Source organism: Gymnogyps californianus, chromosome 10 (genome assembly GCF_018139145.2).
Source record: "Gymnogyps californianus isolate 813 chromosome 10, ASM1813914v2, whole genome shotgun sequence".
Taxonomy (NCBI): domain Eukaryota; kingdom Metazoa; phylum Chordata; class Aves; order Accipitriformes; family Cathartidae; genus Gymnogyps; species Gymnogyps californianus.
Window position 1 is genome coordinate 12181505 of NC_059480.1, and position 16128 is coordinate 12197632.

A 16128-nucleotide genomic window follows, 5' to 3' on the forward strand; every position below is an offset into this window, starting at 1 on the left:
CCTGGGTGCCTGGGCAGCAAGGAAAGCTCATGTAGTAAGAGCTTGTCACTGTGATTCCTTACACTGAAAATATATTCTTGAGGAGATCTTTAAAATAGAGGTTGGAAAGGTTAGTAAATTGCATAGCATATAGCATTGAAAGGGCATTATGACTGCAAAGCCAAGATGAAGAGCCAGCACTCTTGGATCATACTACTGCTACCTTTGCACAATAAATAACAGTATCAGCTTCTCCCTAGGACCCCTTCCTCTGCAAGAAATAGAAGAACACAAATAGGAGAAAATGTTAATTCAGAGAAGGAACAGGGGAGCCACAGGGATAAATATCAAGTGTTAGATATAAGGGCCTTAACTAGTTCCAAGAGAAAGGATAAGAATTACGATTCCCATGAACATCTTCAAAGACAGCACTGCAATTTGTTCACAATTGAACCTTCAGCTCTAAATTTACAACTGTACATTTCCCTACTGGTTCATATCGGTGCTTCAATTAAACACTGAAGATGATATACATATGCACTGTCAGCCCAAGATGACTCGCCAGCCGTTATGAAAATTCAAACATTTACATTTAATTCTCTGAAAGATTTAGATTCTTTAACTGATTCAATATTTAAGGAAATGTAACAAAGTACTTGAGGGGTTTTTTTGTGTATCTTGTACTTCAGTGATCCAAATGATACGAAATTACAGCAGAATTTTAGTTTGCATAGAAATATGTATTTTCATGATGATGGTCCTAGTAACACATTTATAAAGAGCATCCAACGAACAGGAGCACTTCTCTCAATTTTATCATCTTTGTATCTAAGTTTAGAAGAGCTAGAAAACAAACTTGAATTTCATGAGAACTTAAATGAGAAGTGTGGCAGATGTAAAGGAATTTCTCTTACAGAAGAATTATCATAACCAAGCCCTCAGAAGCAGCAAAGTGTGATGCAATACTACAATACTGCAGCAGAACAAGAACTTTATAGTATTCCATTTTGATGTCAGAGAGGTCCCAGGCCATGTTGTTATCGGGAAACTGTACCACCCACTGCTTTTGGGAATAATCTTGTCATTCAACCACTCCTAAGCTGAAACCAGCAAACAATCCAACGCTTACATAGGTATCATTTATTACTTTTTGTACAGCTCATGTGATATTTCTGCTTTGTAACACTGCCCCAGAGTGTCTGGATTACTGGGTACGGCAGGAGCTGGACTCCTGCTTCTGTCCATCTGCAGCAAGATGAATCCAGCTGTGAAGTAAGATGAAGCAAGCACTTGGCAGGCCTTTGCATCCTATTAAATATTTTCATCCAGTTTTTTCCCCCTTTCCTAGTAGGTGACTAAGAAGTTTCCAAATGGGGCAAGGGGAAAGAAAAAAAGAATCACAACCAGAGTCTTGGATGGGGCAAACTGTCATGAGCCGCTCTTGTAGCTTATCAACCTTCTCCACTGCTTGACATACTGTTCAGGTAGCAAGTCTCTGCCTGCAATCCTTCCCTTTCCTTACAGAAATTAACTTTCCCATTAACCTGAAAAGTTTTTGTTCTCTCTGTCCTAGAATTAATCCAGATTATAGCACGTAGAAGTTGTAAATGGGTAGGGAACCCATTAACTGGCTGTCTTCTTAATACCTGTGAGCCCTAACAGACTCATTTGTAGACATACTGTACTAGTATCACTTACAGAAACAACTCAGGTAGGACCTAAAAAGGGCGCTCTCATCACAAACTAGAAGAAACCTGCATGGACTACCAGTGCAGAACAGCTAGTGTCCTTTACATTGTTTTTGAAGAGTTTCCTGTGTAAGACAGGTGTTAAGGCTTGTTTAAGGCCCTCTTGACCAACTTCAGCAGTTAAATGACTTTGTTTTTTTCCATATTGACATGTGAAAGGAGAACTATTATAGCCATTTAACTGACTTCATCTATGACAAGACAACCACGCTCTGAGAAGCAGTGACAAATAACTTCACAAGCACATTCAGATCAGACAATCAAAAATAAGTCTTATTCAAATAATCTGCTTGAGTCATATTATTTATTTTGTCCTACAAATAAGTTTACCATGAGTATTTGCTCATTTTTTCCCCATTTCTCAATACTGTTTTGGTGTCTCCTTACCTGAAGGACAGATGGGAACGGAAGTACAAAACAGGCAAGAAAAAGGCACTTTATGATATAAGCAGAGAATGAAATAACCCATTATGACAGGGCGATTTAAATTACATCTGGGTACAATGTGTATGGTAAGCACGTAAACATCTAATCTCCAAGAGAATCTGTAACTTTTATTCAACATTTTATTATTCATAGCTGTTTTGGTTGGATTTGTTTTCTAAGGAAGATCAAATTACCCATAAGCAATGTTCCACAAGCAGATACTAGAAAGTGTCCTGCATTTAGAAAAAGCAAGCAGTAAGCCCAGTCTTGATAATTCTCCCATCACATACTCAAAAAGTTAGCAAGGAAAAACAGCAATGGGGAACATTATTCATCTTACATACACATTCAATCTATGGAAACATTCTGCCATGTGCTTGAAGCGCAAGCTTCCTTGGGAGACAAGATTGCTCAACACAGCTTATGCATGTGAGATGCAAAGACGTTTTAGCCTAAGCTCACTGCACTTTGTTCTTGCGATGCGTCAGGAGCACAAATACCCCTAGACTACTGTGTCCCAGTTGAGGAGCAGTGATTTCAGAACATAGAGGTGACAGCTTCCTGATGGATACGTGTTTGATGAAAGGTACGTGCCCTTTAAGAGTTTCCCAGAAGATGTCCAAATTCCAGTACTTTAAAGTTCCCTTCCCTTTCCTTCAACAGAAAGAAAAAAAAGATGGAAATACTTCTGCAGAGAAGCTCTTTCCCTCAACTCACTCTGCAGATCATTAAAATATTTCAGACAGTGTAACAGACAAACACTGACCTTACATTTGAAACAGGTTTCAGGCTGCAGAAACCCACAGACATATGCTAAACCCTGGAACTCTGCAAATTCAGAAGCATTCTTGGGCCTTCTAACAGCAACAGAAAACACTAGGGCTGATACCACTGGCCTGAGTGTGCAGTTCTGAGTAACTAAGGTTGGGAAATCCTGAAGAAGTGCTACAAATAAGGACAAAAGCATATGACCACCCTTGTTTTTACACTGTTAGTTATGTTGCAAATCCTTTGAACAGGTATACTCAACAAACATGAAAACAGTTCTACTTTCATCTGCACCACAGTAACTGATTTTTAAAAAATAAACCCATAAACATTATCTAAATAACTAGGTTTGCATAGTTTAATGTGCAAAATTTCAAAGCATACATAGCAATAAAATATTCTATAAAATAACTGTACCCTTGTGTTAAAGTAAACAACAACAAAAACATATTTCTATATTCAGCACAAGAGTAGGTTGCCCAGACTGAATGTCACATGTCTGTCCTCAGAGGTATTCAAAACCCAAAGCCCTGAGCTGCCCTGAACAAAGCACCAAGCAACTGGGTTCTGAATTGAAGTGTCAAAGACCTTTACACAAAGCACCAGAGTAGATGGCCTCCTGAGATCCCTTCCAACCTATGTGACTCTATGACTCGATCACACAACACTCCATGGATTTTATTGGCATTGGTATTTATCCTTTGACTGCATTGAACAAAAGGTCAAAACCACAAATGATTTGGGTTTGTGCAGCTGTTCCACATACATCAGTAGAATTACCTATTTATACTACAGTTGAATATGGCCTATGAAGTAAGTCAAAGGGCTTTGCATATACACATCAATTTATATTCTGGCTTGGTCAGCTTGAATCAAACAGTCAGACATAAGACATCTGAAAGCCTTACCTGGAACTACACACCAAATGAAACTATTATAAAGCCAACAGAAAAGAAATTTCCGAGACTTGAGAATTCATTTAACCAAACTATGCCCTTGGCATCAATCTAACCAAATACGCACAACAACGTTTGCAGTTACTGAACAGAGAGCCATCCTAGCGTTACTTGCACTTTTACTGTGGCGTACTTCTTTAGTCATGTTGGTTCCTAAACCTGTTCAGATTTAATTAGACTGCAGGATGCCCTATCAAAGGCAGTCAATAGGTAAATTGCCCAGGGTCCAAAGTCATACTCAACTCACTGACCACCAAGCTTAATCAGAACTGTTCTCTATACAAACTGTGTACCTCAGGAAGCACAGCTTATTAGGCAGAAAGTTAAGGTCAGGCTGTTAGACATTTCATAAGCTTCCTCAGAACTCAGGATAGGGGAGTCAAATATAGAGCCTCTAGACACCACACTACAGTCTTGTTAATGCGGCAGATGAAGAAACAGGAAGGCCCTCAGTCTTCTAGAAACCAAGAGTGTATTGGCATTAGTAGAGAAATATGCCATCTTTCTGTTTTTTCTTGAGTTTTGAGACTTGGACTCAGTAGAAGGATTTTTACTCTGGTGCAAAGGTGAGATACTTCAACAAAATGAGAAGCTCTCTGATAAGTTTGGAGCAATGTTAGAGGAATCCTAGAATATCTCAAGTTGGAAGGGACCCATAAGGATCAATAAGGAAACAGCATAAAGCATTGCCCCAGTTATCAACCTGACCTACGGCAGAGTAAACTCCACATCCTTAAAGAGCAACTAACCTGTTTAAATTTATCAAAATACTGCAGAAGATGACGGGGTACACATTTGTGGTATACAAAAAATCGGACAAGATTTTTGAATTTGAAGGTCTTTGTGTTTCAGTTCTTGTATGGACAAATACAAGAAATCAAACACAAAGACCTTCAAATTCTGAAAGCCAGAAGTGACTGGCAGCATGCCAATATAAAAAGTAGTACATGTTGTAGAATTATACTTACATTTTTTGCCGTCATGTCAGACAATATTGCTTTATATTCTGTAAAACCATAAGATATCCTTTTTCATCTTCACAGAATCTTTCAAATGAATATCCTGTAAGAAAGTTAATAAAATATCTTAGTTAAAATATATTTTCAGTTACCTCTCTAGCTGAAACCCTGCATGTCCAGATGATAGTTTTTTGTTGTTTTTTTTTTTAACTTTTTCATAAAATCAGTCACCACAATGGTCAGGTTCTGCACAGATACTAGAAATGCACGTTGCTTGGAATAGGCAGAGATGTAATCTTATATATAAAGGCCCAACTTACATAGAGGCCTAACTATATTAATGTGCTAGCAAAGCATGTCATACCATTACTAAAGTCTTGTAATTAAAACCATGCAATCATTTGCATCTAATGCAGATTGACTATAAAAACTAGAAGTGAATTAATTCTCTCCATCATGTCTTTAGCCTCCAACAACAGAGAAAGCTTCTAATTCCATCACTGCAGACATCCAAAGATCTTGATAAAAAGTAGGAAATACTACGAAATGTACACACGGAGCAAACATTAAGTATTTTTAGGAAACATCCAAGAAAAAACATTCCAGTTCAAACTCATCTTTTTAATATTTTCAGGCTTTTTTATTAACCCTATGTAATTAGAATTATAATATTAGAATTCCAGGAAAAGACAAACATTTTGGTATATTGAAAAATACTTAAAGTGACTTCTTTTTTAAATCAAAGCTTCCAGAAGTCTTACAGAAAACAGAAGAAAACATGTTACAAATCAATGCTGGCAGCACAAACCATTTTAAAGATAGAATTAACTTGACAAAGTGTTTAAGTATGAGTCACGACCATTTACAGCAGAACTCACCATCTACAAAAGCAGGGTGCAATTCATGCTATTTCCTCTGTATTTAACCTATACAAAGTTTGAGAACGGCTAGTGTCTTCACCTCCCTTCTAGAAAAGTGCCAAAAATTGTTTCAGTAGTGTGCATAGCTAATGGGGAACTCTACCATCACTGCATTAGTGGTTTTGGACAATCCAGAAGAATTTTAAATTCTAGGATATTTCTATAGATTTCTTGGTTTATTCGGACATCGTATCAATTAAACTGTTATTAGAGTCAGTGGAAAAACATTTTATTCAACTTAGAGGTGTTCTCCATTTCCTGTTGAATGAGTTATATTCATCTTCCTTAGTGCCTCAATTTATTGCAGTCATAATTAAGCAGCTACTCCAGCACGTGAACGCCACACAATCCTGTCTACTAAGACATCTCCCATGAAAACTTGTAAGTTTTAGTTTCACAACATCCAACAAAATAAGAAGCATTCTTCTCTGCTTTCAGAGAGGACACTACAGAGAGATATCATTCACACCCTGGGGAAAGGGGCCACTGGATCTGTGTAGTAATCCTGAAACCTGAAGAAGAGCCACAGAAAAGCCATAAAGCTACAGTGGTCATGACAAAGAGCAAATACTGAATCCTTGCATTGTGTTTGAAAATTATGATCTATGTGCCTTTTCGTTTTCCACCTTCCTCCCCCTTCTACACAAACTCTCCAAACACATCATCTGGAGCTCTGGCCAAAATTCATGATGCAGTTTGACCTCCCTTCTTGCTTTCAGAGGCTTTACAAGTAATTTACTCAAATAAAACATAGTTAAGAACACATTTGCTAAGAAGTTTTAACCCATTTACAGATAAGCAAACTAGTTTCATCTTCGACAAGTTATTTGCTGTCAAGCTTAGTGATCCAGAAGGTATCATCCATAAATTATTACAGTTCTTTGCCACAATGCTCTTCAGCCAGTACAAACAGTTGGTATTCTTCCAGCTTTATGAACACATTTTGTCAAGCTCGAGAAGCCAGACTTTGTGACCCCACCATCTGCCATGACCTCTTGTCAGGTTCAGACAAAAGAACCTACACAGATGGCCTCAAAATGGAGATTCTCTTCATTCCCAATTGCTATTTGACAGCTTGCACCACACAGATAGAGAAACTTAAAACTCAACCTTTTTGTTCTTTAGCTGGTTTCTACTGAAATGAAGCTGCAAAAAGACAGGTTTAGAGCCCAAAGCACATGAGACACAAAGATTGCTTTATTTGAACTAAGGTTGTCCCTTCATAATCTAACCCTTGGTTTATAATCCACTCCTATAATTCTGCCTTTCGGTCAAATATTATACAGTACAGTGAGCCAACCAAACTGTCTGACTTCGTAAACTTTGAGTTGTAGTTTCTTCTAGAACATATGTCGCCTAATCACTTATGCCAATGACATTAAAAAGCCAGTTTGGGCATTAAATTTACAAAAGCCCAGATAATCAAGCCCTAGTTACAACAAAACAGTACAAGAGTGTTTATCTGTACCTATTCTTGTTACAAGTTAAAAGCCAGATCTATTCCGAAGTTTCAGTGATACTGAAGCTGAATCCTAGTACAAGAAACAATGCAAAACAGAAAACAGTTATCCGCATAAAAATATTCTATTCCTTCACAGGTTTATTTTCTAGAGTCCAAAGTCTTATTTTTAAATTATCCCTTTAAGATACACATACTGGCTAAAACCTAATAGCAGAAAAGAATAAAGCCCCATACACCATAACAGTCTATTTTCTGCCCCTGAAAATTAAGCTTTACCACACTTATCCTGGTTTTCTTTAGCTTTCTCAAATTCGTATCAGTACTTCACATATCACACCTTCACGTAGACCAGCACCACAGAAAGATTCTCCCCAGTCCCAGAAGCCACTTCCACTTCACAACAGAAAGTGTCATTTATGTAAGTATTATATCAGTATTAAACACCTACAAATTAAGACAACTATTGGACAGTTACCTAAATTGTTAAGATGAAAAGTCTTCATAGAACACAGAAAAAATTGTAGAGATATTTTAGTATACTAGAATGATTTTTATCATCACCAAGGAGTGTTTTTTTAATTTACTTGATCAAGACTATTGCAAAGTAAAAATTATTCCACGTAACTGGGTCAGCTAAGAGGAAAGAAAATGTCATCAGTTTCAAGAAAAAGAAACCTGTGTAATGCCAGCCTTTCCACTAGATATTAATTATATTCTTCACACCCCTCTCCATAGTACTAACTTTCAAGCTACAGTACTACAAGGCTGATTTCAGAAGACAGCAGTAACAAAAAGATTCCTTATTAATCAGTACAAGCTCAGTTTTAAACCACTAATTTATGCACAGCATCTACATGGATTAGACCACCTGTTACACATATGTTGCTTCATTGTGTCTCAGTTTTCAGACCAGTAAAAATTCAAAATTACAAAGTACTTATCAGAAATCCACCTGCTCCCAGAAGTGTCTCCCCATCTTGTTCCTAAAAACCATTTCAATATCCAACTCCTTTTTGAAGCAGTTGAGACAAAAATGGACCAATTTTAGTGAGAGTATCTGTATGTACTAGTCAGACTAATTTCTAGGTGCCCCAAGAAACAGAAATACAACTTTATTATCAAATTTCTGAAATTAAAATTACAGATTTTGCATCTCTCTAAGAAGATTCCATTGATTTGTCAACTTTTTTTCCTGAGTCCTCTTCAGATGACTTAGTCTCAGTTTTATCCTTTATTTATGTATACAAGAAATAAACTTGGCCTACAAACTGCAAAAGACAGGAATACCCGTGTCCATATAACATCCAGCTTGTCACTTAATGAAGAACTTCAAAAAGCCAATCAAGGGGTGTATTCAATAAGTCGCACACAGAGAGTGGGAAATAAGTCACCATCTTCAGTTATCACACAGTAATTTTTATTTTGGAAATAATATTAGAAAGTAGCTCTTAGGAAACACTTGAAAGGAACTCCCACCATGATGTGCATGATGAACGTCTTGCAGGTACTACAACTTATTTTTCCAGCTTTTACTGTGAGCAACTATATGCCTTCAAAAAAGCCCTAGTAGATAACAGACAAGGTGATTAGAGAGACTGAACAAAGGAAATCTGACTTGACTGCTAAATTATATTAGGCATTTTTAACAAAATGAAATAACTTGAGAAGAGTAGTGAGTTCAAAAGCTTCAGCGTTTAATCGTTTTTACACGAATTAAAAGACTGCAACCTATGAATCCAAAGTACAGAAGTTTTCACTACTACATGACGCAAAAACAAAATGAGCATGACTGCTTTAAACCAAGATGCAAACGGAAGATATAACTACCTGAACCTAATTTGAAAGTGAAGCTCTCATCTTGTAGTTTGGGGGAACCAGCTGACAGACAAGAAATCAGAAGGAACAAAACCAAATAAGTACGTACAATGACCAGGTTCTCCTAAGTTGCTGTGATTGAGCAAAATGCCAATGTATCATCAGAACAAATTAACCGACACCTCCTGACAATAGCAGTAATTATGACTCAAGTTTACACAGTACAAAGAACCTGGAAAAACAGACAAGGCCTACATGCAAGTTCAATTAGTATAAACTGTAGCACTTAAGCTATATAACGAACAACCAACATTTAGTGTGGTTTGCTAAAAGCCTGTCAGAGAAAATGTTCCTTTAAGAACCTCATGCAGCTTATATTGAGGCAACAAATGAATCAGATCCCTTTCGATACTCTTGGACTTGATGCCAAACGCTACATCCCCATTACTCCCACTACTCACTATATTTACTCTCACTGTTGTACATATTATAACATGACTAGCAAAAGCACTGTTGCTGGAGGCTACTGAATATCTTGAATCCCAGGGATGAAAAGAGGTCTGAGTGGATGTACAAGTGACAAGAACACACAACACAGGAATAAAATTCAAAGCTGTAATCAAACTCTCCCCTAGATGAAAGTGCCCGAAGTCTCCATGCACTTAACTGCACTGCTGAGCCTCAAGTTCTGCTGCTTGTCCAGTCCTGACAGCGCAGAGACCAAAATCCCATCAACCTGGAACGAGATATACCTTCCCTCAAAGGACTCAGTTTCTTACGCACGCTCTTAGACATGCCCAATGTCATGCAAGTACTAGCAGTAAACTATATGTCTACGAATAGGAGCAGCACTCGGCTTATTTCAAAAATCAATGAGGTGAAGCATGTCCCTTACTGCTCAAATAAGGAGGACGTTACATGAAACATATGGAATAATTCCCAAGTACTTGAACCTTTGAAGGCTCTTTTAATTCCCCAAACCAGCTTACTGTCATTCAAGATAAAGTACGTAGGGCTTGACATCAGAACAGTGGATAACATTCATGCAGCACTTAAAAAAGCAAGATGATCTAAAATTTCTTTTTGAGCTTTATAGACAACTTACTTTTATCAGCATAGATATGCACAGACAGATTTAGAATTTACAGCAATTTAGCTGCAGTTCTTTTAAGTAGACAAAGTATTCTATAAGCTCATCTTTTGTTCTCTAACTAGGTTTCTAGCCCAGGGTTTTTTCCATAGATGACTACTATACAGGGCACAACATTTGGGAGTCTACTGCTTCAGTGGAAAGAGGCAGGTACAACTTCCTCTCATAGTAAAGAGCACACTGTATTTTCACAAACATATTTTTGCCTTAAGATATTTCATTTTAGCAACAGATTGACATTTGAAAAAAATTTAGTGATCTATATGAATGACTGTAAAATATCTTGGTTAAGACAGTCTTTGTGCATTGCCAACAATACATTAGCTCCTCTTTCAATTAAGCTCAGCTGAAAAAAGCATCTTTTTGACTACTGAGACTTCAAACAAGCTTCTTGCTACCACCAGCTCATATACTGTATGATACATCAGAGAATGCTCTAGATATTAATCTGGTCTTGTAATGAGTTTTAATTTTGAGATTTTGAAATTTCCGGAGTTATCAGTACATTGACAAATACATGGAACAATTTAACCATCCCGTTGAGATACACTTTTGTCTACACCCCCCAGCTGGAAGGATCTTAACATCCAATGAACTGAAGATAATTTTACATTTGCATTTAATTAAAGATCACCAAGTTATATAGGGATAAAGAACTTGATGATGGAGAGAGACTTAGTAACTATTTCCTACGTTTTCCTTATAATTTGCTAGAAGCTTTGTTCTAGTTTAAAGCCATTATTAATTCTGCTCTTGCATGGATTGAAGATTATGACAGTATTCACTGAAGGGTAAAGGTTACAAAAAATTTCATACTTCCTTAGTTATAATTCAGTACAAAGGCAAAACCAGATTTTTCTAGTGATGCACAAGCTCTCAAATACTGATTATAGCACACAAAATCACCTAAAGGGTACAATTCCATGAAACAAGTTGCACTGATGTAAGATCCTACCCCTGCTATCATTGCTAAAAGGGATCTTCCACTTTTCCCTCCTTCTTCCACTTTCCATTCCTTCCCCACTCTACATGCTCTCAACAACTCCCATTTCTACCTGACCCCCTCAGTGAGCCAGTTTAGTTCTAATACTGTCAGAATAGCAACAATGGGGCTGAAAGGGGGAAGAAGAAAGTTTTCCATATGTGGCAACCCACTGACAGCTCAGACGACCATCTAGGCCTGTGCACAGGACAGGACTAACCCTTCAGATTTAGCAAGCTGTTTGATCAGTTCCATCTGGTTTGCAGAACCCCATCATGACTCCCTTTCTGAAAAAAAAAGCATTTATGATCTCCTGAAAATTTACTTATGGGTTGAAAAGCGACAAAAGGTTGGATATGGTTTGTTTGTATGAAGACTACTCCATCCTTTTGAAGAGTTCACTGGAGTGCGTGCATGCTTTAAAAATCCATTAGGAAGAAGTGGGATGTTTTGTCTTCAGATCATAGCTTTCCCAATTTCTTACACAGCAAGAAGCAAGATGAATAATTTGTTTCTGACAGACAGCAGAAGCCTGCTGTTATACAGAATCAATATACAGCTTGAAATTTTATCAGTTGTATGTATGAAGTTATTGATTTTAAAAAATTGTTTAAATGTATTTGCAATTGTAAGTTGAATTTTAAATAAACTGAAGCTTATGACAATTGGATTGCACATTTAAGAGAACCGAAACATATTTCTCAAGTTTCTCAAGTCTCAAGGTCAAGTTTATAATGAAGGGAAAAGTTACCTAACTCTTTCCTTACAATAAATGGAGAGCCCATGCACACAAAGGTTTTTGATTTCACTCTGGGGACATAAGCTCACTTTCACTTGCAGTTCCTAATCTCATTCATAATTATTGGCCATGTTACCACCATAATTTCTATTACAGGTCAATTACAGTTATTCTGGTAATTACAACTATTGCTCATATGGGAAAGGTTTAATACTTGGATGACTGTTACGGTTCACAAGTGACTTTTAATACGTTAATGCATTGGCATTCACAAGCCTTAATGAGCAAATACTGATACATTTGCTTTAAGACTTTAATTCCCACAAATATCATTATAATAGCTGCTACAAAGAAGGATTCATCTATACAACTTCACTAAAAGTTCATAGCCTTAAAGACAGCGTGTACCTGTAGCAACCCGTCAATTTCATTCTGAACATATGACCTTATTTTTCTTGATTTTTTCCACTTACATCTTGGGCTGAAATTCCCCATAACAAAACAGCGAATGAAAATGGTCACTTATTCACGCAGAACACATCTGCTAACACCTACCATGGGGAAATGGATTATGAGTTCCTATCAAAGCAACCTTTCATGCACCCTGCCAGATAATATAGTCACCTGACAGAGGTTAGCAAGGGACTCTGTTGAACAAAAGAACTAAAGAGGTTATAAGACAGAACTGAATCATTTGCTATTCCCACCCAAACTGAGACAAACCTAGCAGTAACAGGAACCTGATGGAACAGGAGAAACCTGACCTGCCAAACAGAGGAGCATGCCCTAACGTCCACAGGAAAAAAATAAATTAAGCTGCAAGCCCAGAATTACGTTCACAAATGGACTTCGGTCTATAGAAGTTAATAAAAATTTCATGTTCTGGACACAGGCACTCCATTCACTGTTAGGAAAGAATCAGCTATCTAGGAATAGGAGAAGCATAATCTCAACTACCATCACTGCTTCCTTTTACCACTGTTTGTGTAAAACCTAATGGTCAGGGCATGTCTCACTGATTGAAATAATGCAAAACCAGTCAAAAGAAAAGGAACATCACCTTTATAAAATGGATTATTTCTAGAAGCTATGTTAACCAACAGCATGTTTAGAAGTTTTGTGAAAAACTTGGCTGTTCAGGTCTATTTAAATATCCTAAGGACTGTAAACCAGGAAGATCACAGTGCCATGACGATTTGGGATAGTGCCTTCAAAGACACCTCTAAAGGAGCCCTCTCTGCAATTCATGCTTAAGCGATTTCAGAAGTTAACAATATCAAGTTGTCTTCTACCTCTCTTTTAAACGTTATCACCAAGTCAGAAAGAATGAAATTGTGCCAACGCCTGAATTGCTGCAGTTCACAACCAAGCATGCTAACAAAAACAAATGCTAATCTTTTTCCAGCTTAGTTTCAGTCTCTATTGTGACAGCCAATACTAAATGTGAGCTGGCTAAAGCATTATTTTATCACCATGTTAGTGCTGCAAAAATCTAAAACTTTCTATAGGTTTCAGTAAAGACAAATATTCTCAAAAGTGGCTTCAGCAGGATGCGGATTTTGCAAGCTGTGTTCTGAAAGACAAAGTTTCTTCCAACAGTACTAAGTGAATAGCTAGATCTAGGAGAAGTTATTTCCAAATGTCACCCCTTTTCATTTAATTACTATTCTGTATTTCACTACAAATATGATATTCTAGAAAGCTGTGCTTTTGTTACAGATTCTACTAATGCATATATTAGGATATATTAGTATACACATTATTAGCATATATTATAATATATAGTAGTCTTGCAAACTGAACTATCATAGGCATGCAGTTTGATTTGCTTAGACTGATTTTTATGCTATTAATATTGGAAAGTATAAAAGTAAACTTGAACAGTCTGTAAAGACCTTTATTGGAAACTATCACTGTACACAGGAAATCAGGCAAAGTAGTAAAAAAGTTCCTTTAATGAAACTGTAAGAGTAAGATCACTTACTACTGCTTCACCTTCTTGCAAAAGAGCGGTAGTCTACAAATCAAATAACAGGGGGAAAAAAAAGAATTAATTTCATTCTAATACTGGATGTTACAAAAAACACACAAAGAATCAAAACAGGAAGTTGTTATAGAACTGCCACTCCCTACCACACCTGCACCTTTTTACAATATTTCCTAGCATATACCTACTTTTTCAGATCCCACAACAGGCATTTATACTATCACCTTTGACGTAGTATGTGTACTATTACCACACCAAGACATTTGGACTGTTTTCCACTGAATACCTAAAATTTTAAGACAAAACCTGTCTGATTCCAACGGCTTCTTGGCTTTGCACACAAGAACTCCACAAGTGTATTTCTTTGCACTGGACTAGACAGTTTATTTTCCCTATTTTAAGATTCACTGTTGATTCATTAGCAGTTGTGTCCTGTGAATGTAATCAGAAAGGTAGAGGAGAAATTCTTAATTATTACACCAAAAAGTATGCAGAAAAAGCAAACAATTTAAAAAATTGTCGCTTATTAAAGACAACCCTAAGTATACTATTTTAAGGCAGCACATTGGAAGAAATGCAATTCCAAGAACTGAATTAGACTAGCTATAACTAAAGAACTCATTCTGCTCCACATTAGGATGCAGAAGTTTAAATATGACTATCTACACAGTATGGGCTGCAGCTTCCCTCCCCTAACCATATCAGGTCGCTATTCTTCTATTACTTTTAGAGATGTGCACTAAACTTTCCTGTAGGCACAGTGAAGAGGTCTGCACACTGAAAACAAATAACATTCCAAATTTCTATCCCCTTCAAGAATTTATAACTTTGGTTCCTATTTTTTCGCTAAACCTGTAACAACACTTTTAGCCAAGCCCACTGAAAGATCTTCACCGTGAGGGTGCTCACAACTGTCCAGGATGTATGTCCAGATGCAGAAGAGGCCCCTATAGTAGTGTCCAACATCTACAAGAACAGATGAAAATAAAGAATTCTCCTGACATCCCTCGCAAAACAGCACTGTGCCTTTTGCCCAGCTGAATTGTTTGGCCTATCCCCTTCACATTGGAGAGCTGCTGTCAAGATGCTGTATTGAAAACTGTACCTTATCACTTTGTATAGTGAGGCTGCCAGTCAGAACCCTCTGCAGCAATAAAGAGCATTCGTATCAGTGGTGTATGTTTTCTGTAAAGTTAATTACATCAATATAGTACAAGTCAAATGGCTTGTTTTTGTTGTGTTACAACAGTGATTTCTGTACAAACAGGAAATGGTTAAAAGAAAGCCCAGTAATTTGACAGTGAAATAAGATCACTCTTAAATTCACCCATGAGACAATCTTGCTAATATTTAATAATTTTCAGTTTTTTCATTAGTATAGAACTAAATCATTTGACCTATTACTCCTTCCTCTTCTAGAGGCACTAGACTCACTCCACAACAAGAAAGTTTTCAAAGGAAAAGAATTCATCCTTTTTTTCCTCTTATGACCACCTCTCCTCTTTTCTATAATGCAAACTTCTCCTTACTCTTTCATGTTTCTTCAAAGTGCTGTAGTTAGCACCCTATATGCTATTTTGAATGGAAGTTCCTGAAATTCAGTACTTCACTATGTACAAAACATCTTTGAGTACACATAGCATTGGCACAAATATGGGCTGTGAAATACAGTTCTGCATTTGTTCTATAACACTGGTCATCTGTCATGAGTCTTTGCCCCATGCATACAAATCATACATTTTTTGTATAAGACAGGATATAATAAATGAACTAAAGTTAATTTGGGAAGAGAAAAGAAATGGAGAAAAATTTATTCATTTCTCTTTTAATAGCATCAATTTATACTAGCATAAAATTATTTTTTAATCAAAGATTATATCAAGTTGCAATTAGTTACAGCATCACAAAACTTCCAATGTTTTGCTGTTTTCTGCCAGCATAATTAAGCTACATCAGTGACAGTAGCTGGAAAAAAAAAAATCTATCAGCTGTTGAAAGTGTTAATGAAGAGTAATGAAACTGATTTCCAAATTATGAAAACTAACCGATTTAGTTTTAACACAGTATGTTAAATCATATCAATTTAAACCACTCACTTTCTCTGTCATTTCAAAAATTTACAGAGAAAATGAAACCCAAAGTCCTTTCTATAGAGGAAAACAGCACAAGCTCTGATATATAGCTCAGCATCATCCCTTTACTCAATGAGGGAGCACGCTCTCAGATGCGGTTTTCTT

General features: G+C 36.8%; 1 protein-coding gene across 2 annotated transcripts in view; it reads right to left on the reverse strand.

Annotated features, from left to right (window-relative positions):
* Positions 1 to 4925, reverse strand: part of TFDP2 (transcription factor Dp-2) — a 46672-nt gene extending 41747 nt beyond the window's left edge. For both annotated transcript variants that reach the window (XM_050902267.1, XM_050902266.1), the window contains exon 1: positions 4846 to 4925. In XM_050902267.1, the coding sequence (XP_050758224.1) occupies positions 4846 to 4860 (15 nt within the window). In that variant the 5' untranslated portion in view covers positions 4861 to 4925. The remainder of the gene's footprint in view (positions 1 to 4845) is intronic.
* Positions 4926 to 16128: the final 11203 nt, after the last annotated feature.